This window comes from Acomys minous (genome assembly GCF_964271855.1).
Source record: "Acomys minous genome assembly, chromosome: 13".
Classification (NCBI taxonomy): Eukaryota; Metazoa; Chordata; class Mammalia; order Rodentia; family Muridae; genus Acomys; species Acomys minous.
In genome coordinates, this window is record NC_140495.1 from 25,407,660 (window position 1) to 25,434,246 (window position 26,587).

Sequence of the window (26,587 nt, forward strand, 5' to 3'; positions counted from 1 at the left end):
CACATACACATGCATACACACACATATTATAAATACATGTTAGAAAAAGATTGTTACAGAGAAGATTTTTTTTAAAAAGGGAGGGGGTTGGCCTAACTTAGCTCCCTGCAGGGAAAGTACTATAAATATAAAATATTAGGATTTAATTAAGGTCTGATTAGGACTTTTACCTTATATCAGAAATTTTTCCAGTAGAAAAGTGATACATATTGCAACAGAAAAAGAGAAAGCACAGGAAAGTATCAAAATATGCAAACCACCTAAAATCCAAACACCTGGAGAGATTACCTGCTAACGTTCTGCATATTTCATTTAAATGTTACTTTTATTTCTATGAATAAGTATAATGTTCTTCCCATTTCAATCTATTCTAATAACACACTGAGATTATTGTTTTATATGTAACTATGCCGAGGTCATATATCCATGTAATAAAGTAGTCTTCTTAGAAGGGTGCGTGTGATAAAATGCCATGTTGCCCACATTGGCCTTTAACTTCTGAGCCTCCTGACTCCACATCCCAAGTGCTAGGATTGCAAACATGCACCACCATGCTTGGCTGATAAAATAGTCTTTAGAAGCTAAATTGCCTGCCAGTTTAAAACTCTGCCATGTGGATTTATCATACTTTATTTAACGGCTTCTTTTGTCGGCTACTTAGAGTGTCTCTTTTTAAAGGCAAATAAAGCAATGCTGTACTGAGCATTCTAGAACCTAGCCTTCACACATTTCCGATTGCTCCCTGGCCGGAGGTTGAATTATTAAGTCAAAGAATATAGATTTTGAGAAAATTTTTAGTGAAACTTATGACATTGGCCTTCATGAATATAACGTTGCCTCCTGTTTGGTGCACTAAACAAAACTTACCAGTGCTGGTCCATTATAAAGCCATCTATAAATAGCTGGATAGCAGAATTGATTAGTCAGCAGAGGCTAACTGCATGGAAGAAAGAGAGAAAAAAATGAAAGCCACCATTACCGTTACCACCAACAAAGCTCTCAGTGGCCACCACTCTCCTCTCACGGTACGGAGAAAAAGCTCTGCTTGGTCCAGATGTTCTGTGACAAGAATCTTTGCACTGCTTGGTCTGTCTATACTTAGCCACCAAAGAAAAAGAAAGTGTTGAGTACAGAGGGCTTTATTGACAAAGACAGCAGGCTGTATGTTTCAGCTCTAATTAGCTTCTGCTTTCCAGAACTTGGTCACAGGGCAGTCACCCAGCCACGGTCAGGCTGAGTTATACAATTAACCATATCAAAGCAAAGGAAGCAGGGTTAGATGCACACATAGCAGTGCTGCTGTCACAGGGATGCTTGGGCCTTTGCCGGCCTTCATCTCCCTGTTCTCTGTATGAATGAATGATGCTATTGCTTGTTACCACCCTCAACCCCTCCCCAGCTCCTTCCCTCTCTCCATAAACCCCTCACGCCAGCACACCTGTCCCTGTAGCTGTCCGGCTCACTTTGAGTTCAGCTGGAGATGATGAATGATAAGCGCCATACATAATGCTTGACATTTTCCTGCTGGGAATTCTAAGACATGGGGACCAGTGTGGCCTTAGCACTAGCAGAGCGTCAGCCTGGTAGGAAGTATTACTTGGCCCTCCAGCCTATGGGAAAACAAGGGTGTGCCCGCAGCCCCAGAGTGTCGAGAAAACTGCTCTGACCTGAAGGATTGCAACTGTAAGAGCAGGTGGGAAACTCACTCCCTGCTGCCCATTGCCTGGCCAGGAGCTATTCCTTAGCCTGTGTGTTGATCCAGGAGTCAGAAGCCATGAGACAGATGGGAGAAGAAATGACCTCGGCTGAAAGATGCTCTAGCAGAGGAGGTCTGTTCTTCTGGTCTTCTTCTTGGTCCACTTCTTCACCCTAGTTGATTCCAAATAAATCTAACAAAGTCTTTCTTCCTCCCTTTTCCTAACAATTCTCAACAGAAACACAGAAAATTATGTATATATGATCATGAAAGGGCAAGAAGCACTTAGTAGATTCCCTATAACCAGGCCAAAGGAGTTTTGCCAATTCAGAGGCTAAGAATGTCCACACATTGGACATGGGTAGCAATTGCCCATCCATTTCTGCATTGGGTTCTGGAGAATGCTGATGCTTGAGCATAAACAGCATCTGACTCTGACGTGGCTGACTGTGCTGCCGTAATCCCCAGGCACAGCAACGGCCTTTATAATAACCGACAGCCACTGAGCATCTGTTCCCAGCAGATGCTTTACACACATTTCCTCATTGTGGCAATTAAGATGTTATCCATTACAGAGATAGCAAGTCCAGATCAAATGATATCATATAAGTGAAGAATCCAACTAAAAGCAGAGAACAGTGACTTTCTTGTACCTGAAAACTCCCAGGTATATGACAGCTTCACACAGGTAAAGTGTGATCAAGATCCACGTTCCTCTCGCTGCATCTTCTCAGATCCATGTCTGTGCACACATCTGTTTCAGATTAACAAATAAGGCTGCAGGTGCCACAGACCTCTGCTTATACACTGCACTTCCCCCAAGGAAAGACAACATCTCTTGGGGTCACATTCTGCTGGCACCTATCCCAGAACTACTTAGGAAACTGCCAACCATTAGCCTAGACCAAGCCGCCCCTGCCAGTTCTCAGCAGAGGCCATGTGGCCAGGAGAATGGCCCTCTCTGATGACCTTGGACAGACATTTTGAATCAGCTCCTGTGCTGGGTCAACTGGTGGGAGCCTATTTGGTCAAAGTCGGTCAAGGCTCATCTTTAGAAATGAGGCCAGTGTTGACATCATAGCAAAGTTACTACAAGACAGACAGGAGTCAGTCACAGTATTCCAGCCTTAGGTTACTTTAAATTAGTCCACTATCCCTACCTTAATGCCTGTAAGGAAACTGAGACACCAAGAAGCCAAATGACTCCTAGCATCATCAAAGATAAGAGATCCACCAACTTCTTAATACACAGCTATGCTCACTCACATACATGGCTATGTACTCATTTACCTACTTGCAGCACACATGCATCCTGGTAAATTTCTCTGTGTTCTACAGCCAAGCAAGATGTCATTTCTTTATGTGTTGATACAGAATAGCTCCTCTCTCGCCAACTGGTAGTGTCTTGTGACTCTTAAGTGTCATGGCTAAAACCATGTCATACGATTTCCTAAGCAAGTAAGGAAGTCTTTATATCAGAGGAAGAAAAGGTTCCATTGATTGATTACTGTGCCTGGGGAAGGGGTGATTATTCATCGCTTTGAAGAGCCACGGAGTTATGTCTAATGCTGGAAAATCAATTTGTCTCCTCCTAGCAGCTAAAAGCAAGGCAGCCCCTCTTAGCATAGATTAGGGAGACAAAAGAGACTTGTTCTGTGGTCACTGTGTCAAGACTGACAAAATAAAACAAATCCCATAACTCCAGGAGAAACCAGCCATGCCGAAGGAGCCCAGAGAAGCCCATGTGATTGGCAGAGGACTTGCCAATGTGGTCACCTTTCACCAGGCTCTGATGGAGTTTAGGTTGGGCTAGGGTTTAAAGGCAAAATCTGAGATGTTTTGCTATGGGCCCTCCCAGAGCTTATTTCATTCTAGTGCCTTCCCCCAAATATGTTCTGGAAATTTTATCGGAACCAATTGTAGATGAGAAAATAAGAGAGACAATTTCTTTGTCTTCTGAGCTATGCCTAGAAACATAACAGAAGACACTTTGGGTGGAAAGAGATGGAAATTCTCTCACGCCCCAACCATGTTTCTGCCTTCCAGAAATGAACCGGCATCACTACGCCCTGTATGTGCACAACTGCCGCCTTGTCTTTCTCCTGAGGAAGGACTTTGACCAGGCAGACACCTTTCGCCCTGCAGAGTTTCACTGGAAGCTGGACCAGGTAAGGCTCTCAGGGAACATTATTTCCTCTGTCCCGTGCAAGGACCATCAGTTTGCTCTCAGGGTAGCACCAGTGGGTAAGCTCTCCAGGTCTGCTCAGTTTCCTGGTTTTGGAAAAGTCAGTTCAGGGAGGAAGATAGCATCTTAGGTCAGGATGGACACTGCCTCCTGAAAGCCAGTAGAAGAGAAAGGGGCCATATGTGCTAGCTGTCTTAGATGCCACAGAGTCAGAGGACCTGTGGACCTTTATGCCTGTATCTTTTCCACTTACTCTTAGTTTAGCCCCCATGGGAAGCTGCTTTTCCTGACCCCCCAACCCAGCTGATGATCTCTGTTGATACATGTTAAAGTTACTTATTATAAAATTGTGTTTGTTTCTCAGGACCTGGCTATGACCCAAATGATTGAGACTCTATTATATTATTTGTTAAATAAGCTTTATAGCACAACATTGAGCAGTTTAAGTATGTTCTTAACCCTCTATGCTGATCTGACTCCCTCTTTGCCAAAATCCCTGCAATACTTGCTTTTTCGGGCTTTTCCTGCTTCAGCGGCTCCTTCCTCATGTCTCTTGGACTTCTCCCAGTAGCTGAATCCCTCACTTCCTCCTCTAACTCCTCCTCCCCTGGCTGGCGGGAAGTCCAGCCCTATTCTCTCCTCTTCTTAGCAGTTGGCAGTAAGTTGCTTTATTGGCATACTAGGGGGACAGTTGGAGAGCAGAGTTTACACAACATTGAGACAGGAGATTCTCAGAACAAGGATTGCAACCAGATATGAGGGGATAAAGAAATCAGCATTTGAATTACATGATAACCTTATGCCTACAGATACAGCTTTGGTTTTTTGGGGTTTTTTTTGTTTTGTTTTGTTTTGTTTTTGTATATGTGACCATCATGTCTCTCCTTGGATGCTACCCTTCCTCCTTTGGGTGACAGTATGACTTGGTTTTGGTGACAGGTGCTTGAGAACAGGGACCTGAGGACTTAGAAGAAAGCGGTGACATGGAGCATTGTGAGAATGGTCTGCTTCTTTACTGAAGGGGGAAAAATCTGACTCATTGGAGCCCTATGGCTTTGATCACAGGGCTAGGTTCATCACACTTCTCCACAACAAAGCATGTGTCTGGGTTGAGTCCAGAGCTTTGAAATGTGTGTGCAGCACTGAGGGTACCAGAGAGCACTCATGTGCAGTGAAAGGTGCTGCATGGAGAGGAAGCAAGACCAAAATGACTTTCAGCTAAAGGTGAAAATGGGCAGGGTTTTGTTTTTTTTTTAATGGTTATTAAACCAACAAAAGGAAAAATGCTTAGAAACAGGGATGACATGTCACTTAACAATGATGCTCATCTTACAGTCCCCAATGCCTCAGACCTCAACTCTTTTTTTTTTATTCTATGCCAACTTTATCCCAAGCTGTGTGCTTTTGTGACCTACAGACCTATTCTTTCTCTTCTATATTCACTGTGTGTATTGCTACTTTTCCCTTTCTGGACCTGCATGTTTTATAATCCTGTGTCTTTGGTCTCCTTATTACTCTGCCTTTTCCCCATCCTCTTTTAAACAACCCCCCCACCAGCTCCCAGTGGGACTGACCTCAGCAAGTATTTACTCACACTAAAATGTGAGTGGTTGCTGCCCCTTCCATCCTCACAGATGTTTACATGTATACTTTGTGAAGCCCACATTTCTCAACCCCAAGAATGTTCTCTAATGGAACTTCTTCAATGAAAAAAAAAAAAGCAAGGATGCTGTGCCATGGGACAGTGTGCAGAGCCAGTGGCAACTGTCTGGCCTGATCTGTGTAAATGCTACCCTGCTGGCTCCCAGGAGGGTGAAAAGATAGCATATGTGCTCCTCTGCATTTCTTTGTGTTAGGAACCGTGGGGCTTGGAGGAATGGTAAAATCTTGACATTGTTTATATGATTTCTCAGCAACCTCTCTGCTACGTCCTGAAGTGCCAGATGGCTTTTATGGGATGTTTTAAAATATATAATACAAATTGAAGTGAATTAAAATAAATTCCATATTGTGAGGGGTTCTTTAATAAGAACATTGCCATACTGGCAGAGATAATTATAGATACCCCGAGGCATTTTCTGAGATGGGATTGAGAAGCAAGGATACAGGCAAATGGAGTTGAAGGGTTTGGAATTAAAAATAGACAAAGAAGGAATCCTGGTTGTATAGATAAATATATAGTGGATGTAGCAATTCTGAAAGCCATGCATTTAAAGGGAATTAAATCACTGAGCACTTTCCAAACTACCCTGGTACCATGGATGTTCCCTTTTGTTGTTTCTGTTGTTGATGTTTTTGTTCCTTGGAGCTTTCTCTGTTCCAGGCAGCCCTGTAGCTTGCCTTTGTCCTACAGCAAGCTATAGCCAACACCTGTCCTTTCTCTTGTGCTGTTCCTTTTATGAGCACACTGACTTAAAATGTCAAATCTATCAATTCATTGATAAGAATTATGCATAATATTTACAGCTGTCATGGAACCCTACAAACTATCAGATATTTACTTGGATTAAGCTCTGTCTTAGCCTGTGTCTAACTCCGTGCAGGGTGCCTTAACAAAAATATATTAGGCTGCATGACTTAAGGTCAAGAATTGGGAAATGCAAGGTCAAGGAGCTTCTAAGAGCCATTTTCCTGGATGCAGAGGACTTCCTTCACCCACTTCATCTTCAGGTCCAGACAGAGAAAGATAGCATCCCCGTATCTGCTCCTCTGAAAAGGAGCCAGCCCTGTTATATGAAGTCTCAACTCTCACTCTCTCATTTAATATCGGTTGCCTGCCGTAAGCCATATCTACAAATATATTCATATCGGTTGCCTGCCGTAAGCCATATCTACAAATATATTGGGGTTTAGTATTTCAATCTGTAAGTTTGGGAAGGACAGAATTCAGTCTTCAGCATTTCTGTACTGAAGACACGAGTCTTGTGAAAGTTAAAGGACTCCTTTCTATCAGACGCTCCAGGTCATGAGGACAGTTGCCAGGTGAAGGCAGGAGGCTGTAGTGAGGAGGGCACAGGAACTCTCAACAGTGTTCCTGCCTGCAACCCAGCGGTGTAATGCAGGCTAGCCCGCAGAACCACATTTCTCCTTCCTCAGCTCCCTGTGATGTTAGAACCTTATCAGAGTCTCTGTCATGTAAACTACTTGATGCCCAGAACATACAGACCTGGTGAAGCTTTTCCACCAGGGACCACTCTGGCACATTTCGTCTGTCCCCAAAACTCTTCAGATTCCTCGTGACTCTTTCTGCACTCTCATCACACGGCCATCTCTCCCATCTGCTGCCTTAGTGCCAAGCTCCTGCAAACAGGGTGGTATCTTACCCATCCCCAGCTTTACAGTGTCTGGTTCAGCTCTGCGCACGTCGTTGGTTCCCAAAAAATGTCTGTGTAACAGTGAAAGGATGTGGAGGGAGAGACCCAGTGAGGCTCGGGAGGAGGGGGAAAACAAACGAGGTGGAGAGAAGAAAAGCCAAGAGATCTTTTCAAAAACTTCTGGCGATGAATTGAACGTTTGGTTTATATCACTGAGCATTTAAGAATTCTCAATTTTTACCGCTTTTTTTCTTACTCCCTGGTTCTTAAACAGTGTTCATCTTTTATCTTGTTAGCTTATTTCAAAGATCCAGCTGGATTAACCACCACTGAGTCTATAGCTGGCCTTTGCCAAAACGAATTCAAACTTGTCGAATACTACGTTGTATGTAACTCAACTCGTGGCCTAACCTTGGGAATTCTCAAAGCCTCTTATCGGTTCTGATGCCTGCTGGGACTTATTTTTTTCTTCCCTAAGTAGCTTATTCTGTGAGTTAGACTCTGTGCTTTATTCTCAAGGTCAGTGCAGAACTAGAAGCCTCAGGTGTCTAGAAGTTTCCATGATCCTGGGTCTCATGAAGGCAGTGCCTGGTCAGAAGGCAGGGCACAGTAGGGACAATGGGCAGGGCTGTCTGGTGTGGGCCTGTGGGGAACAGCCTAAGGAAGCAAGAAGAAAGAGCATTGGAATGGAGCGGTCCATGTGGAGAGTCAGGCATCCAAGATGGCGGACAGTGAACTGGACCCAAGTGTTAGAACTCAGGAATGGTAGAGCAGGATGGAATTAAGTCCAAGTAGATTTCTGTGTCATTTCACTGTCCCCACCCCCAAACCAGGTGAATAGGCCATAATCAAAGTATCCATCATTCAATATAAGACCATGGGTGTTACGGGTGGGCAAATGTGGAGAATCTGGTATGACACACATCAAACCACGTAACTCTGGCTAGATCAATACACTGAGCCAGTGGCAGGGACTAATCTCCCCATCTCACCATCCTCACAGCCATTGCCAGGTGTATTTGAAGACCTTGTTCCTCACTGGCATTGAAGCTAGGGTTTGATGTACAGGATGCTTTCCACAAAGCTCTCCAGGGGTGGCCAGGAGTGAAGCAGTTGCTCATGCCCCAGAGACATCATGTGTTTCCAACCCTTTTCCCTGCACCCATGCCTCAGAAGGCTTTTTGCCAAGGTGCCTAGATCGCCTATAAGTCTAATGAGGCAGCCCCAGGAAATGCCTCTGAGGATCTAGGGCATCTTGCTAAAGTGATGCTAACAGCAAGAGAAATGTCATTTTAAAAGGATTTTTACTCATGATCCACACTCAAGCCAGCAGTCAGTCATGTGCAAACTCAGACAAGAGCTCCCAGCACACACAGAGAAGGTTTATCAATCCCCTTGGCTTTAAAACTATTTGGATATGCCTGATTCAGTATTGTGAATTCTGATCATCTTCCTTTTGGAACGGTTGGTGTTAGAATGGTGTTCTCTAGCAACTCCCCATTGGAGGAGATGGCCTGAGGGACAGCCTCGGTGAAACGGAAAGAGCACAGGTCTCCCACTTCATACAAGGAAAATAATGTATCCATGAAGAACGCAGAGCCCCACAAGAGGCAGAAATTGGTCTCATTTGGTTGGCCACTGTCTTGTCTGTGCACCAGGGACAGAGACAAGAAGGGTATGATTCACTCTGAGGAGGCTCACGGATCTGCTGGTTCGTGGCCAGTTAATGTTCCTTGGCAGCATTCTCCTGCAGGAGTCCCAGACTCTGATAATTGTGGGCTACAGGGAGAAGCAGCAGTTATTTGAGAGGCCCAGCCAGGTGGATCCACATCCCTAGATGGGTGAATTAAAGATTCATCTCTCGGCCATACATCTAGACCTGGAACTGTCTAGAAGCTGAAGATCGGGGTTTCCTGTGAGCCATCCCAATTTTTAATATGTTCCCAATTAAAATTGTATGTCATTAGGCCAAACCAAATACTCTTCAGTATACCTTTATCTTCCGACTAGGTTGAGTCTATTCATTAAAAAAGGCCACTTTTGATAAACAGTCCCCCTCCCTCCTCTCTGAGAAGTTTGGATCTTCATAGATGAATTTTATTGTGTGTTTCTTTTTTAAAAAAATTTTGTGTATGTGTGTGAATTCGGGTACATGCATGTCATGGCACACAAGATAAAGTGTCCTATTGTCACCATACCATGCTAGCTGTCCGTCAAACTTCTAGAGCTCTTTCTGTCTCTAGCTCCCATCCTGGCCATAGGAGTGCTTGGATTTCAGGCTTTCTCTACTACACATGGCTTTATGTTGGTTCCTGCGACCCAAACCCAAGTCCCCAAGTGCTTTACCCTATGGGACATCTCCTCAGCCTCTACTTGTGCCCTTCCTAATACTCCTCATTCTCCCAGATCCATAGCTCACCTCCTTGGAGAGGGACCTGTGAGTGGTAAACAACACTCCCAGGCGACACCTAGAGGGGAGGAGTTTGGGGACATGGGCTCCCTTCATCCAGGCCACTGGCATGGACAATGATCTTTCTCTTTTTGCATAAAGGAGACAGTTACTCACAGGCCTGGATTTTCCCACAACCAGGAGTTACACACATGTGTCTTGAACCAAGGACTTTGCCTATCAAGTCCATTGTTCTTACATAGACCGTGAAGCTCCTAGAAGAAGATTTAAGAAGACCACATCCTTTATTCTTGGAGGAGGAGTGTTAGAATGATGCAAAGTCAGTGTCCTTGCATTTGCCCAGTCAGCCACACTGGGAGTCAAATGGGTTAGTTCAATCATTATTATAGCCAGTGCCAAGGAGTTAATTGGAGAATGGTCAGTCCAGTCTGGACCAGTCATCTTAATGAGCAACATAATTGGGCATTGTCAGCACTCTAATTTTGCTATTAAAAACTCACTCCCGGACATGCTGGCATTGTTTCTTCCAATGGGATATCACTGCCCTGCTCAGCATCCCCACCCATAAGCTGTCTTAGTGATGCCTGCCTTCCTCAGGGAGCAGGTGTTCCAAATAGACAGGGAAGGCTGAATGGAACCTCTGTTTTCTCATGCCGAGTAGAATCTATAACAGGGTTTTCAAAGAGACCAATCTGCATGGTTATTATGAGTCAATAATGTGTACACAGAGGTTCCCTAACACAATGACCCTCACTACCATACACGAAGAGGACCTAGAAGGTTTACTTCTGAATATGTAGGAACACTGCAAAGCCCCTGGTCTTCTCAGAGCCCTACCCTCCCCAGCCTCTTTCCATAGCCAACAGAGCTTCTGGTCCTTAAGGAAGAGGTAGCTGACAGAGAATGGCCCTCTGGCTCTCAAGGCATAATCAATCCTCTCAGGTGAGCACTGCAGGTACTGGGTGGACTGGTCTCTGAAAAGGCAGTGAGAGACACGCTTTGAGAGATGGTGGCATGCAACCCATTGCTGAGCCAAGTTCTTTTCATCTTAACATTGCCTGACAGCATCCTTCCATCATGCCCTTGGTCCCTGCAGTGCAGCTGCCCCTGGTTCCCTCTGTGCCATGCCTCCTCCTTGCTTATTTGAAGCAGCCACCTGTGGCAGACAGAAAAATGACCGCCAAAGGCATTCTCCTTCTGAGTACCATGTGGGTGTGTTCCCTTGCATGGCAGAAAAAAGGTGTTTGCATCTGTGACCAGTTAATGATCTTAAGATAGAGAGATGATAGCTCCACATTATTTGGGGGGGGGGGGTCCAATGTAATGACAGGAATCTAAATGTGAGGGAGGCAACAGTAGGAGTAACAGAAAATATAAAGATGGAAAGAGAGGCCCGATGCGTTGATGCACTAGGGTGTGAAAGGCCATGAGCCAAGGAATTTGGCAACCCTTACAAAGTGGAAAACTTTCTTCCCTGGAGCCTCCAGAAGGGATATGGCCATGCTGACACCATGATTTTAGTCTACTGAAACTTATTTCATCCTCTGACCTCCAAAACCGTAAGATCATAAATCTATGTTGTTTTAAGCCACAAAGTTAGAGGTGATTTGTTATAGCAGCAAAAGGCAACAAATACATCACTGCGAGCCTTGGGGAGGTCTCAGGATCATAAATCAAGCCACGTGTCTCATCTCCTTGCATCTTACCGAGGTGACCCTGAGCCATGTTTTCAGAACAGGCCTATCGCCTCCTCTGTGCTCCAGTGTAGATGCCTCAGCCACAGGTTTCCTGAGCTCTTCCCTTTCTAGAAAGGCCCTAGGACAGAGGGAGGAGAAGGCTGCCTAACAATGACCCCCTTCACTGCTTATGCCTGGCTTTCAACCCTGCTTGGCTTTACTCTGGACGAGGCTGTGCAAGAAGCAGATTTGGGGCTCTCCTTCCTCTCCGAGATATATTGTACTGCTGCCCAAGGGACCAGCAAGGAGAAAAGGAAAAGATTCTGCAATCACTGGAAGAAAGATAGCATACTCTGTGTTTGGGTCTGGAAATGCTGAACCAAAGTGACAGAACCCTCCCTCAATTTAAAGTTGATCAAGTTGATATAAAGCTACTGAGGTTTAGTTTTTGTCTGCCACAGGTTGGCTACCTTCCGGTTGATGGAATCTAAAAACTGCCCATCTGAGCCATTTGCCTGAAGGGTCGGTTTCAACAGGTTTTCTCAGAGTGCTTCCATTGCTCAAATGGTTTTCTTGAGAAGACTCCATGCAAAAGGACAGGGTGGGCTACCGAGTGTAGAGTGGTCCAGAGTAGCTACGCTTCCTCCTCCCCTCCACTGCCTCTTGGAGTCTAGAGTGGGTCAGTTGCCTTCCTTCACTACTCAGTGTTGCTACCTGATCTCCATTCTCCTGCCTTGCGGTCGGCAAACTCAGCCCTTCTCAGATCCCCTCTCCCTGGGTAGCACGGGCTCAGCTTCTCTCTCCCATGAAATCAGCATTTGTGTTTTAGCCTAGATATCTGCCCGGAGGCAAAGGCTGCATGTTTTCAACAGACAGCCCTTAATACATATTTAAAAGCAGTGTGAAAAAGAAGGCCGTAAACCAACATTAAAAAAGAATGTTGTTTTATTGTTAAATGAGGAATCGGTACCAACACGGTTAAAGATGCTCCGTAAAAAACAAAAATACCCTTTCAGATAATGAATTAAGCTGCTAGAGCCTCGGGTGGTCCTGACAGTGGCAGCTTGGCTGAGGCGTGATCCGGCCTTTCCAGTTCTTCCAGGCATCAGAGCCTTGGCGTAGAACCCAAATGTTAACTTTAGTTGTATGCCTGATATTTTTCTACCCTCAGAAAAGACAAGAAATTAGCAAAACCTAATCTTAGTGTAAAATGGCCAATTCTAATGATACTCCCCTTCCACAGGAGCGGTGAGGCCAATGACCACTAGGATAGCCGGTGCAGGAGCCTTGGAACCAGCATAATTCTGCCTCTTACTTCATATGCGGCACTTTGTTTTAAACCTACAAAACCTTAGGGTTTAGGCGCAGCACTCAGGTTGGAGGTGAAGAATAAGACACAGTGAGAAGCTTACATAGTTCTAGCCTGACAAATACAAGAGCCTTGAACATGACCTTAAAATGCCCATACTTTAAGGAGAAAAGGAACCTTTTTTTTTTTTTTAATGTGCTTGGTTGTTATGGGCTCTCGCTGACGCACTAACTCTGAAGGCAGGCCCTTGAGCATGCTTTAGTCTAGTTCTGAAGGTCACAGGAATTTGTGTTGTTGGGTTTAAGAATTTCATACGTGCATACAGTGCATTTTGGCCAGATCTACCCACCATTTCCTCCTCTCCAAGGTCTCACCTATCCTTTCCACTACTCCCCACTCCTGAATTCATTTTTTTTTTAACCAACCGAGTAGAGTCTGTGTTTCCTGTATGTATATTGGTGTAGAGCTATCTACTGGGACATGGGTAGACTCTCGGGCCTAAATGCCTGAAGACAAACTGACATCCCTTCCCTCAACAGCTCCTGGGAGGCCCCTCCTAGTACACCAGGCTGTAGACTGTCTCGATCTCATGAAGGTCCTGTGAATGCAGTCTCAACCACTTTGAGCTCATGTGCACAACAGCCTTGTCATGGCCAGACAATACTGTTTTGTTAGGAATGCCCAGCACTTTCTCTCTATATATGTATATTTCTCCAACCCTTCTTCCATGACAATGGCTGAGTTTTGAAGGAGTTTCCCATTTAGAGCTGAGCATTTATTGGTCTCCAATTCTCTTCATTTTGACTAAATGTGGGTCTCTGCATTGATGGACATTTACTGTAAAATAGAAGAGTGTCCAATGAGGGCTAATCTGTGGCTATAAAGACAAGAACTTTGTGTGAAGTTTAGTACTTTGCTTATTTACCATAATAATAATACTAGGTTTTGCTCTAAGGCCTATAACCTATCCAGCCAAACATTTTTGGTCTAGTTAATGGTATGAGGCATGGGTTCCATTTTGTGCAAGAAGCCTGAAATCCAATCAGAAAGTCACTGGTCACACCAATAACACCGATGACACTGTTAACCAGTGTGCATTCCTCATCAGGCCCGTCATCATTGTAGCTTGCAGAGATCACAGCTGGGGAGGTCTATTGATTACTCATTCCCTCTCAGCAGTGTGCATAGCACCTTCCAGTGCTATGAAAACTAAATAGGGATGAAGCCTCCAGCTTGGTGCCAGCTTGGTGTCTCCACGCCCTATGACTCAAGTATATGGTTCTCTTGAACAATAGAATCTTACCATCAAGTTCTGGAAGGTATGCAACAGCAACAGCCTGTAGTTGAGTGGGTCAGGGGAGTGTCTATGGAAGCCCTCTGACCAGCAACTCAGAGAGAGGCAACCCATTCATAACACTGAACTTTTCATTTATTTTCCTATGGTGCTTGGGAGATGTATTGTCTCTCTGTTAAAGGATACTCAATTTAACACCTTTTATATGTCTTAGGCAGCCTCTACAGGAGTAGGATTCCATTTGGCAATTTTTACTTTTTGTGGTCTTGAGTATTTTCTTTTCCTGCTCCTTCCTTTACCCTGACACCTCCCCCACCCGCTTAAGCCTTCCTATTCCACTTTTTCCCTTTTCTTATTCTTAGCCACATCATTCTATCTTTCCCCTTTGAACCTCTCCCCTCCATGGACCTTTGTTGGTCTCCTGACTTCAAACCTAAGGACTCAAAGCTCGTCTCTGTGTACGAGAAAGGATGTGAGGCATCTGTCTTTCCGAGTAGATATCACCTCAGCAGACTAATGATTTCTCGCTCCAGTCATTTATCTGCAATTTTCATAATTTCAGTCTTTCTCGAAAGATGAACAGTATATTGGAACCACAGTTTCATCCAGTTGTCCTGTGATAACCATCTAGGCTATTTCCGTCTTTTTTAACTGTTGAGAGTAGCACAACCATGAACACATGGGTGAGGGTACTATGGAGTATTCTGGAGATATGTCCAGGAATGGTACAGTAGGATCATATGCCCAGTCTAGCCCTAGCTTTTTGAGGAACCTCCACATTGGTTTCCATGGTGGCTGTGCCAATTTTCACTCCTACTCCCAGTGACTAAGTGTTCCCTCTCCCTACACCCATAGCAATGTTCTTTCTCTTTTTTTTCTTAGCCATTCTTACTACAGTAAGATGAAATCTCAAAGTAGTTTAATTTGCATTTCCCATTGGATAAGGATGTTTAACATCTAAATTTTTTTTTTTCTTAGACGTTTCTCTTTCTTCTTTTGAGAATTCTCTGTTTAGTTACAATTTTTTTAATGGAGTAGGTTTTTCAGTGTTTGGTTTATTGAGTTCTCTGCATAATCTAGACACTAACCCTCTGTCAGATCTATAGCTAGTAAAAAAATATTTCCACTCTGTAGGCTGTAGGCTCACTCAAATAATGGTTTCCTTTGCCATACAGAAAAAGCTTGTTAGTTTCGTGTGGTCCCTTTTGTCAATTGCTAGCTTTAATGCCTGTGTTACCAGGGTCCTGTTCAGAAAGCCCTTTCCTATGTTTGTAAGTTGAAGCATTTGCCCTACTTCTCCTCTATCTGATTCAGAGTATTATATGTAGTGTTGAGGTTCTCAATCCATTCACAGTTGAGTTTGGTGCAAAGTGAGAGAGAAGGATCTAGTAGCTATTTACTCTGGCCAGCACTATTTATGGAATCGGCTGTCTTTTCTCCAATAAATATGTTTGGACTCTGCTAAACACTAAGTGGCCATAGGAGTGCTGGCTTTTGTAGGATCCTCAGTTCGATTTCTTTTATCAGTGTGTCTGTTTTTATGTCAGTATTGTAATGTTTTATAACGTTGGCTCTGTAGTATTAATTCAAATTAGGGAACATGATGCTTCCACTGCTGTTTTTACTCTTCAGGGCTGCTTTGACTATTCGTGTGTGTGTGTGTGTGTGTGTGTGTGTGTGTGTGTGTTTCCACATGATTTTTAAAAATAGTTTTTCTAATATCTATGAAGAATTTCATGGAATTTTGATGAGGATTGCGTTGACTGTAGATTGCATTTGGTAAGATGGCCATTTTCACAATGTTAACTCCACTGGTAGACCTATGAGCATAGGAGATCCTCCCATCTTCTGGTAACTTCTATTTATTTCTTCAATGTCTTATGCTTTCACTGTAAATCTTCAATTTCCTTGGTAAGATTTATTGCAAGATTTTTTGAGGCTATTGTGAATGGGATGGTTTTCTTAATTTCTTTCTTGATATGTTTGTCATTTGTATATAGAAAGGCTGATTTTTATGTGCTAATTTTATATCCTGCTACTTTACTGAATATGTTTACCGGCCATAGGAGTTTTTCTTTTTTTAATTTTTGGGGTTTTTTTTTGAGGCAGAGTTTCTCTGTGTAACAGCCTTGCCTTTTCTAAACTTGCTTTGTAGACCAGGCTGGCCTCAAACTCACAGAAATCTGCCTGCCTCTGCCTCCTAAGTGCTGGGATTAAAGGCGTGCGCCACCACTTCTTCCTCTCATCACCTTTTCAGAGTCCTTTTCTCCTCTTATTGGTCCACCTAAATTTCAAGCAATATATTGACCAAAAGGAAAAAGGGTGGATATTCCTGATTTTAGTAAAAGTGTCATGAGTTTTTCTCCATTTAGCATCTGTTAAGCTTTGGGATTGTTGTATATCGTCTTTATTGTGTTGTGATACGACTCCCACATCCGAGATTCTCTAGGACTTTTATTAGGAAAAGATGTTGGATTTTTTAAAGCCACCCTTTTTGACATATGAGCATTTATAATATTCATGAATGTACAAGTTGACAATATATATGATGATACCCAAGCATTGAGAACAAGGCACAGAAGTCCACCCAGAAACAGGTTCCCAGCTCAACTAATCAGGAATCATCTATTAGCATTTTTGAAGCAGATATCACTGTATTAGGAACCTTTATATTGCTGTGATTTAAAAAAAAAAGTATCTGAGACAATTTAAGTACAAAAGGGCTTATTTAGGTTTATGATTCCGGAGGGTTAGAGTCCATGATGGCAGTGGAAACAGGAAAGCTGAGGGCAGAAACCAAGGACTCACATCTTGAACCATAAACAAGAAGCAAAGAACATGCACTTGGAATGGCATGAGGCTTTTGAAACTTGAACCCCGCCCCCAGTGATATACTTCCTCCAATAAGGCCACATGTATTAGACCTACCCAAACAGCCCCACCAACCGGGGACCAAGGATTTAAACATCAGCACCATGGGAGACATTCTTATTTAGGCCACCACAGTGACCTTGCTTCTGAGGAATAGTAATGAGATAGTCATCTGTGCCATAAAACAAGAGAAGATGGTAGAACCAACTTCTCAGAGAAGACCTCTCCTTTGAGGAAGTCTTGAAAAAGCAATAACCCTGGAGGCCCAGCGGTGAGATTAATTTGTTCTACCTTCCCTGCTTCCTCCTAATCTCCTACGAGTCATCTGTTTCCATCCTTAATGTCTAAACATGCAAATATTGCTGCACTTACTGCTCATTAGTTTAGCTAAAGGAAGTGCCCTTTAATTATGCCTCTAAATAATGAACCTCCTCCATCACCTTGACAATCAGTGCATATTTAGAAGAAAGCAAGGCCTCATTATGAAGCAGCAACTGCATCCCTTCGTTTCTTAGAAGATGGTGGCTTTCTTGAGGCAACAGGAATGGGAATCCAAAGACAAACAAGCCTTATGATTGCCTTAGCTCTTTGTGCCTTTAGAGGCAAGAATGGCAAACAATTACACAGTAACTCCTTACACTTAAGAATTAAAAGGGAAACTGGCATTTGCTAAAACACTATTGCATCCCACTCCGTAAACTCCTGATCTCTGAGCCTTTGGTCTAAGCTACACAGTTACCTTGGTGATGCAGTCTTGTTTTGCAGCTGAGGCTCTGGAAATGGATGTAATTTGACTAAAGGGTTAGACCAAGCCCGCCATTCTGCAAAGCTCCTTGTTACTTTCCATTATTGCTTTTATTTGGTTGAGATTTATGTAGCTTGGCAGAACTAAACCTGCACCATATTTCTTCATTTGTTGACCTAAGCCGAAAGCCACAGAAATTGTTTGTTGACACACCATTGGCAATAGTGCAGGCAGAGTGGACAGCCCCATTGTGAACCTGTCTGCCTCGCTTGGAAGAATAAAATGTGTGTCACAGAAGCAAGTCATCCCTGCTCTCTGATGTACCACATTCTGGGTTCTTCTGTCAATCCTGCTCTCATGGGCCACATCCCTGATGGACCTCTAAGTCCCTCAGTAATAGAGAACTGACTTGACATCCATTGTGGGGAGAGATCACAAAGACTCAGTCCAGTTTTCCCACACTTTACCGCCTTGATTTATATACTAGCTTGCTTGCTACCCTGAGATATCTGACTCGCTAACCTTTCACTCCATTTCTAACCTAAGGATGTGTTCAGTAAATATATATTAATGTTCCAACTTATCAGCATGGCATAACCTGATCTGTACTGTGGTTCTTGAAGAGATATACAAATACCAGTTTGGCCACATACATATCATCCAAGGAACACTGAAAAAAAAAAAAAGCCTTCGCTGAGCTCCAAAGCCACACCACTTTTTTGTGTTTATTCTCTGAATGGTAGTCAGAATTTTTTTAAATGAAAAACTGAAAGGATTGAAACACAAAGCAGACACACTGCATGACTTTGTGTACAGGAAACATCCATCCATAAAGTCAATTCTATAGGTGCCTGTTATGCATAGGCTTGGGCTCAGGGTAAAAACAGACAATTTTATTGTATGATGCTAATATTCTAAACTGGATTATGTGATAATTGCCACAATATAACTTTATTTAAAACCATTGACTTATATGCTTACAGTGAGTGACTATGAGGAAGTATAATCATACTTCAATAGAGCTATTATATATTATTAATAATTGAAAAACTGGAAAAGAGAGGGGTGGAGGCAGAAAAAGAGGAGCAGCAAAGGCCACACTAAGCTTGAAGTTCTAAGGCATTGAGAAATGCCAGGGTTGTTAGACACTGAAAGGGCAAACACCAGAGACGATAGGGAGCCTTCAAATTGTCAACCACCCTGTGAACTGTGTACATAGGGGAGACCACAAGAACCTGGGAAACAGCAGCACCAGGGAATAAGAAAACCAGCAGAGATACCACAGCCTCTGTGTCCTTCTTCCTAGAAAGGCTGAGGAAACATCTAGAATTTTCTAGTAGAATGCCAGAAGAGACCCTCTTGGAGATTAATGAACATGTATTAGGGTTTAAAGGGCTGGCCTAGAACTAAAGATAAACAAAAGCAGCAAGCAAACAATCCTCCATAAAACAGAAAGCCAAACCTCCGCAAGGGTCAGGGGACCATCCAGTCCTTTAACTAAAGTCAGCAATCTCCCAGAATGACAACAGAAGCCAAAGCATCAACCCCAGGCTTCAGTGAAACAAAAATTGTGAGATACATGAAGTAACCACAAGTTGCAAATGAAGATCCAGGGTAACATCTGAAAGTAGAGATTGTCACAGTCAGTGAATTAAACAGACAAAGGGGGAAATATCAGCTACAAGTAAATTTAGAACGCCTAGGTGGGAAATATGATGTCTTAATTAAATGGGTGGTTTTACAAATGACGCAAAGTTAGGCGTGGCAGTGCACACCTTTAATCCCAGCACTCAGGAGGCAGATGCAGGCTGATCGCTGTTGGTTCAAGGCCAGCCTGGTCTACAAAGTGAGTCTAGGACAGCCAAGGCTAACATGGAGAAACCCTGTTTTGAAAAACCAACCAACCAAACAAAACAAAACAAAACAAAAAAAACCAAGTGGCACAAAGAAGTACGCCAGGAAGTAATGGTGCAAATTGTTTCAAACTTGTTGAAAGCATTTTAAAGGTGGGAGGAGATCAGCAAGCTTCGGGCTTTACAATACGAAGTAAGCAACCGAGTCACATTGTCTACAACCTGTTGAATACCAGAAATAAAGAGGAAATCTTGAAGACACTCAGGGGGGGAAACGTGTCATATGAGCAAAAACAAGCAATAGAGAGGAACAAGAGTAATTAACTACAGAGAGTTTTGAATAGTAAAAGGCAAAAGGAATGCTGGGAAAATCCTTGGAGTAAAAAGGAACTGATGCTCAAAGAGTATTGACCATTGGGAGGGAAGGAAGGAAACGCTCCGGAAATGGTGGCTCTGTGTGTGTGTGTGTGTGTGTGTGTGTGTGTGTGTGTGTGTGTGTGTGTGTGTACTAAGTCTTCCGGCTCAGCTTCTCTAAGTACTTAGCTGTTAGTGCTGATGGCGGTGAGCTATGTGGGAAGGCATGCTGAACAGAAGTGTTAAATAAGTCATAACGATCCCAGGCTCTCACATTTTCTATGAGGTATTGTAACGTTAATCGTGAGTATGCTGTGATATGATAAATATGCATACTAAAGAAAGCCTGCTTGGGGTTAGACACGGAAAGATGAAAGGACTAGGCAGACAAAAACTTCCAAGCTCGGAAGATTATATATTTCTTAAAGCCAATAGACAGAAAGGCCAACCGGCTCTCAGTTGAAAGTCACTGACCGTGGGTGTGGGCCACTATTAAGAAGGCAGAAGTCAAACTTGGACTTTCCAGACAACACCCTCAAACCCTGGACGGCACATCAAACATACTACTTAAGAATACAGAGTTGCTTAGTTACCATGAAACAGAATTCAAGAGCACCTAGACAGAAGACCCCGAGGGTTGGATTTGAGAGAATAAGCAGGAACACTAATGAGGTGCATGTGAGGGATATGGAGAGTGCCCGAGAGGGGCAGAGTACGTTGCTCTTGGGGCTGCAGGCAGTAGCACTGGCATTGTCTGAACTTGGAGCCCTGCTAATGCTCTAAGAGGGCTACAGCACTGCCAAGGATGGGCTAGGAATCATTTATTCCTCGATACCCAGAATGACTCAAACAGTGTGTGCAGGTCACGGGTGTCAATCAGTGATAAGGTCTACAAGCATGGAGGCTCCAAATATAAATTGACACATGAAAGGGGGAAACTACGGGAAGAGCTAAGAGTGCCCACAAAGCCTCAGCAGTTTGACACATTTGTTTGGGAATTTCTTTGAGTCCCCATCTGTTCCCTTCAGGTGTTTGGGCCATTCTTACTCTCCACACTGCTTTCTGGGACAGCCCAGTGGAGGCTCTCTAGTAATTTCCTCTTGCTAGTGTAAGTTAAAGATTGAAGTCGCATCTGGCCTCTATACCTCTCCATTAGTGAGAACGAAGTGGCACTTCTTCTGATTCTCTCCTGACTCCAGTATCCAAAGACAGAGGCAGAGGAGAGTGTTAGGAGCATCTCTGTATTTGACTCCTTGTACCATGTATGCCAGACTTCCTCCTTTCCCGGGAGATTCCAGCCTCTGCCTCCTTGGCTTTGCAGGGACTATTGGATGTTAAGCAGCTCATATCCCTCTTTAGGTTGTCTTGGAAACTGAGACCATCCCATTAGTCTCTGTCCTTCCCTTAAAGAAAAAAAAAACACTACTCAGATTCCCATGAACTGCCACCTTGTCAAAGGTTTTATTACTGTCATAAATACTGGGGGGCAATGAAGTTATAGCTATTTGAACACAGAGCTAAGATAAACTCATATCTATTATCTAGACTCAAAAAAGTGAGCCCACAGTTGGAACATAAATGTGATTTGGGACTTCAATTGCTTGGAGAATCCTCTGATAACCAGCCACAGTGCTTTTCTATCTGTACGCTTATGAATAAAATGAGTCTCATAAGCCACCAGTGAAAATACGCCTTTAGGTTTATTCTAGAATACTAAAAATATGCCTTTTCCATGTCTAGAAAAAAAAAGACTATACCATACTGGAAACCCTTAAGGAAGTGTGAGCCAAATGCAAAACTATATTGTGTTTACACACTGCCCATTGAGGCACATACTTATTCAGTCATTCGCTCATAAGTCCTGAGCAAGATCAACTTTTTAAAAACTGTATTTTAGAGACATAATCATTAAGACATCTCAGATCAACTCATTTCTGCCCCCAGATAACCATTGTGGCCTAGGGTGAGTCATTTCATCTCTGTGACCATGTTTTCTCACTGGTGAGATGTATGTATGTATGTGTGGATGGATGGATAGATGGATGGATGCATGGATAGATAATAGACAGATGACAGACAGATAGATGATAGATAGACAAATAGACAGAGAGAGAGAGAGAGAGAGAGAGAGAGAGAGAGAGGATTGGTGAGTAATAGATACCAGGTGGATGACAGGGTGTCTTCCTGATGAGTTCATGAAGCCTGTTGGTCTGCAGCTTACACATATGACATATGAAATACCACTCTAGTGAGAACAGACTATATGGTGCTTCCTAGAAAAACAACGTTCTTTTTCTCTGTATATAGATGTGGTCTATAAATATAAGTTCTACCAAAAAAGAAATTCAAATGAAGATAGTTAGTTCTGAGTTTAGTGCCAATGATGACCAGAGTGTACTTGGATCCTGTTGCCTAATTACAGGAAAGAGGGGGAGAAAGGAACATTTTAAACTACACGTGTGTGTGTGTGTGTGCAAATAACAAGATCCAAACTCAAAAATTCTGTTTTTCACATGCTCAGGACTCTTTTGCAGGTAAGTGTTGGGAAAATAATGAGGAGGAATCTTTAGATTTCAAAGGATTTTGGAATCATAACAAGTTTTTTAATGGTCAAATATGTTAAACAGATAACAGAGATAAAGGCTAAAACTAGAGAAACAAAGGCTGTGGATGCCAAGGAAGTGGGTTTCTTTGGGGGAGGGGAGAATGGTTAAGTGTGGAGAGGTGTTCAGGGAAGGGGCCTCTGGGTAGCTGGGAGGGTGCCAGCTGCTGGTGTAGTTGTAGCTATGTGTAAGCCCACCGTCTACTACTCGATTAAATGATGTGTGGGTTGAAATCCTTGTGCCAGCAAGAATTAGCTTAAATGGAGGAAACAGTATGCACTGAGGGACACTGTGTGCAGGTCTTTGTCCTATGGGCATGGATGAAGCTCAACCTTGTTCCTGAAGCTAGGAGTTGAGTAGGAGAGAAAAAGAATTAACAGTGCCGTGATTGGGGCTATAATGGAGGGAAGAGCAGAAAATTAGCTGGCAAGGGTCACCTCACCTGCGCTAGGAACTGCACGTGAGGGCAGGACCTGACAGGTTTGAAACACGTGCTACAAGCTGGCCTATCTAAGGATACAGGGGGCAACTGACCCTGTTTGGGCTCTGAAGAGCATAATGCAGGCTGACCAGCGGTTTCATAGAGATGGCCTTCAGAGGTGACCTTCACCTCACTGTCCCCACTCACCCTGCCAGGCACCATTATCCATATATCCATCCATCTGACTCATGCTGGACAGCCTCTAAATAGAGATGGTCACTGTTTTAACATTAACATTATTATTATTATTAACCTCGCTTTGCCCCCAGATCAGATGAGAATTCTGGCTGGATCAGATCTGCCCTGCTGGGGGAGTCTAGCATTCAGGGTTGCTGAGAAGCAGGAGGTTATCCTCCTCAAATGTACGTGGTTGTGAATGGCCACCTGGCTCGGTGAAGCACTTATGTTCTAGAACCTGATTTCATGACACGGCTGGGTGCATGGCCTGAGTGCTGGGCGCCTCAGTTTCTCCACCTGTTGAGCAGAAGTTTGTATGACACGGTACCAAGTGTAACTTTCTGACTGGGGGCTCCTGCAGTAAGGGGATGGTGATGACCCTTCCCTATGTGCCCAGCAGGGAGGGTCTCTGCCAGTCTGGCTGAAGCCCCCCTGGCACTCTCGATTAGCCTCAACGAGTTGAGCCTCTCAGTCCTTGCCCTGAGGTCTTCTTTGTAGTTTACATGAGCTCTGGCTCTTGTTTAGTGTAAAGAGATGGAGTGTTTAAGTCTTTCCCCAAGCATTGCATCTGCCAACTGCTCAGCTCTACACTGGAAGCATGACAGCCTGTCCTCTAAAAGGATGTCCCATCAATCATCTGCACTCTGCACCCATCACTGCATCTCCACACATTTCCTCACTGCAGATAGGAAGGGGCTGTCACATCTCATGGAGAAAGAACCCCTTGCTACTAAGTCACAGCTGAGCATAAGGGTCCTGAGGCTGTGTGTCACTTCTCCCCAGCTGCAGCAGTAAAGAGACGCTGCTGCTGTGGGCTCATCTGCTGACTACATGGGGGTAGCCCACTTACCTCAGACAAGTGAGGCTGAGCCACAGGCAAGGCTCTCATCCTTTGCTGCAGGATGCCCACATCCAGGTTGGGATGTGGTACCCCCATGAGAGCTACCTTCTCAACAGTCACTGTGACTTACCACCTTTCGGTAATGGGCAGTCTGTTCACCGAGCGATAGCGCAGCTGGGCACTGACACCATCATCTGCTACCTGACCTGGGAGGGACTACACACCTCACACCTCACAAAGGTCACACGGCCTACTCTGCCCAGCTGTGATGCCCTATACAGGCTCTTGTGGAGCCAGGGAGCATTCGTGTTAATGGCCAAGCCAGCAAGAATCCTCATTACCTCTTATGACTCTGGGCTGCAGCATTTCTGCATTTCATCTCACAAAGCCTACCCAAGGAGAGGCAGGACATGAAAAGGCTGTTCATTTAATACGACTTTGCACCATCTTAACCCCTGCAAGTCACCTGTCCCTAATAGACTTAAACCTTTCTATCTGTCAGAGCAAAGGGCAATTGCTCACTTAATATCTTGAAACGAAGTTTGTGTATCACAACCTAAGTCGAGTGCAATCTGCCTTCCCATGTTTCTGTGTGTTCATCTTCCATGCTACCCCTCCAGCCCTGTGTGCACTGTGCTGCCTGGCCCCAGTGACCTTCTCAGTCAAATGGCCTGAGCTGGTAACACTGCTTCCTTTCAGGATGTGTTTCATGAATCGTCAGGCCATGCTTGCCTTGGGCTTGCTTACAGAAGGGCTCATCAGAGCCAGCATGCCAGGAACACTTAAATGAGTAAGGGAAACAAGTCATTTAATTTGGGACATATTAATACATCACCACTGACATTAAGAGAGAGAGGGATTAGCAATACATGAATGGACTTTTAAAAAATTTTAATAGCCACCCATTTATTTTAATGAGTATAAGAAAACGTGTAACTTACACATTACAACATGATTTCACAGCTATGAGATGATATAAAATTATTTTGTCAGTTTAAGTGAGTTAATTTAGAGAAAAAAATGTTAAGAAAATGAGAGCAGAGGAGGCATATGGGTTCACTCATTTGCTTAAGAAGTCTTTCTTACCAGTGTCTACATACTAACAGGCATTGTTCGTTGGGAGTCTAAAAACACAATAAATAAAGCAGACAGAGTTTCCCACCAGTAGCCGCCAAAAGACCCAAATGACTAATTATATAAGGAATGTTATCCAAATGGTCAGAACACACAGCCAAAGGTGTTCAACTTTATTAAATGTCTGGGGGGGGGGAATGTCAATTTAAAGTCCGTAACGAGCCACCTTACCTCTACCAAGATTTCCAAAAATAAATTTTAAAAATGGAACAATACAGGTATCTGGCAGAGATGCAGAGCAAACAGAAACTTTGAATATTGCTTGTGGGGGAAGCAGCTGATGTAGCCACTCTGGAAAACTCTGGGGCGATACCCACAATGGCCCTATCAGGTCCAGCTCAGTCATCTGCTTAGGAGAAACCTATGCATAGACAAGAATGATATTTAAGAAATAGACAGGGTTGGATGAGTAAGAACCTGTTCGGTAGGGCTCTGAGAAGAGGTAGATGAGTCGCCGTTCTCATCCTTGAGAAGGACCACTCTTCCAAAGTGTCACTAAGCAAGCACAAATCTAAAATGACCTCCTCATCTCAGGCAAGCACTGCCACTTACCTCCGCCACTGGGAGCCTTGGCTATTTTGCACTTCGGTGGAGAAAATTTGGTTGGGTTGAGTATCAATAGGGACAACGATGGGTTTCGCTTTGCATCTGTTTCTCTGAGTTTGCGTTGTCTCTCTGTGAGACAACGTCTTCCTGATTTACTGGCCGGTAGCAGTGAGGCGCTTACTGTAACGTTTCATTCACACTCCCTGTGAGTGTGCTGAATGGCTGGGGAGGCGGATCAACTGACAGGTGCCCTGGATAGAAGCAAACACAGATGGGAAAGGCTGAGGAGTCTGTAGTTAAAGGACCCTCTCCCCAAGAAAGATAGAGCCTCCCACCTTATAAGGAATAGTCCATAAAGAGTCTAAGAAACTTTAGCTATCTATCTCTACCAAGGACATTCTCCTCCAGAAGTTTGAAATATTAACATCAGCCATAGAGATTTTTTTTAAAAAAAAAAAAAACTTAAGGCATAGATTAGTATTTCAGGAAAACAAGGTTCTAATATATAACCAAGACCTTTGGTTTAATCAGCCAAAGGAAATGTGTGAACAGCACTGCCTTTCTCTTGTTTTCTCCTGACCTCCGAGCCCACGTTTACCTCTTTGACCTTTAATTATTCCATTCTCTCACATGGCTTTATCTCACACACTTGGGGATGAAAATTTGATTTGCCATTCAGAGGTTTCAGCGAAAATCACATTCAAGTCACTAAAATGAGAATTAGAAAAGGAACAGAGAATTGGGACTAGACTTTGAGAGGATGTTTTAGAAGTGTTTTTAATTAAATCTATGTTATTATTTAGGATGGCGGAGAATCATTTGCATGCAGTACAGGGGTGTTTGCAATCTCAGTCGTGCTGTTTTAAGAACCGCAGGGTTAGTCATGCAGCTGAGAGCGAGTCTGCTTCTTCATTATAATACTGTGAGCCATGCCTGCTTTACCCCAGACAGGAAGCTGGGTTCTGTGGGGACAGAGGAATACTTGGCAGAAGCCCTACTCTATCAGATCAGGGTCTGGGTAGCAGTAGTAATGATCAGGTAACGCAGAGAGGGTAGACGGGGACCAAGGGAGCAACTGGTAAGGTCCCCTCCATCAGA

The 26,587-nt window shown here is 43.7% G+C and overlaps 1 protein-coding gene across 2 annotated transcripts in view; it reads left to right on the forward strand.

Moving 5' to 3' along the window:
* The window catches only part of CLSTN2 (calsyntenin 2), a 591,071-nt gene that overhangs the window by 499,910 nt on the left and 64,574 nt on the right, over positions 1-26,587 (forward strand). For both annotated transcript variants that reach the window (XM_084751748.1, XM_084751747.1), the window contains exon 8: positions 3,743-3,864. In XM_084751748.1, the coding sequence (XP_084607874.1) occupies positions 3,743-3,864 (122 nt within the window). The remainder of the gene's footprint in view (positions 1-3,742; positions 3,865-26,587) is intronic.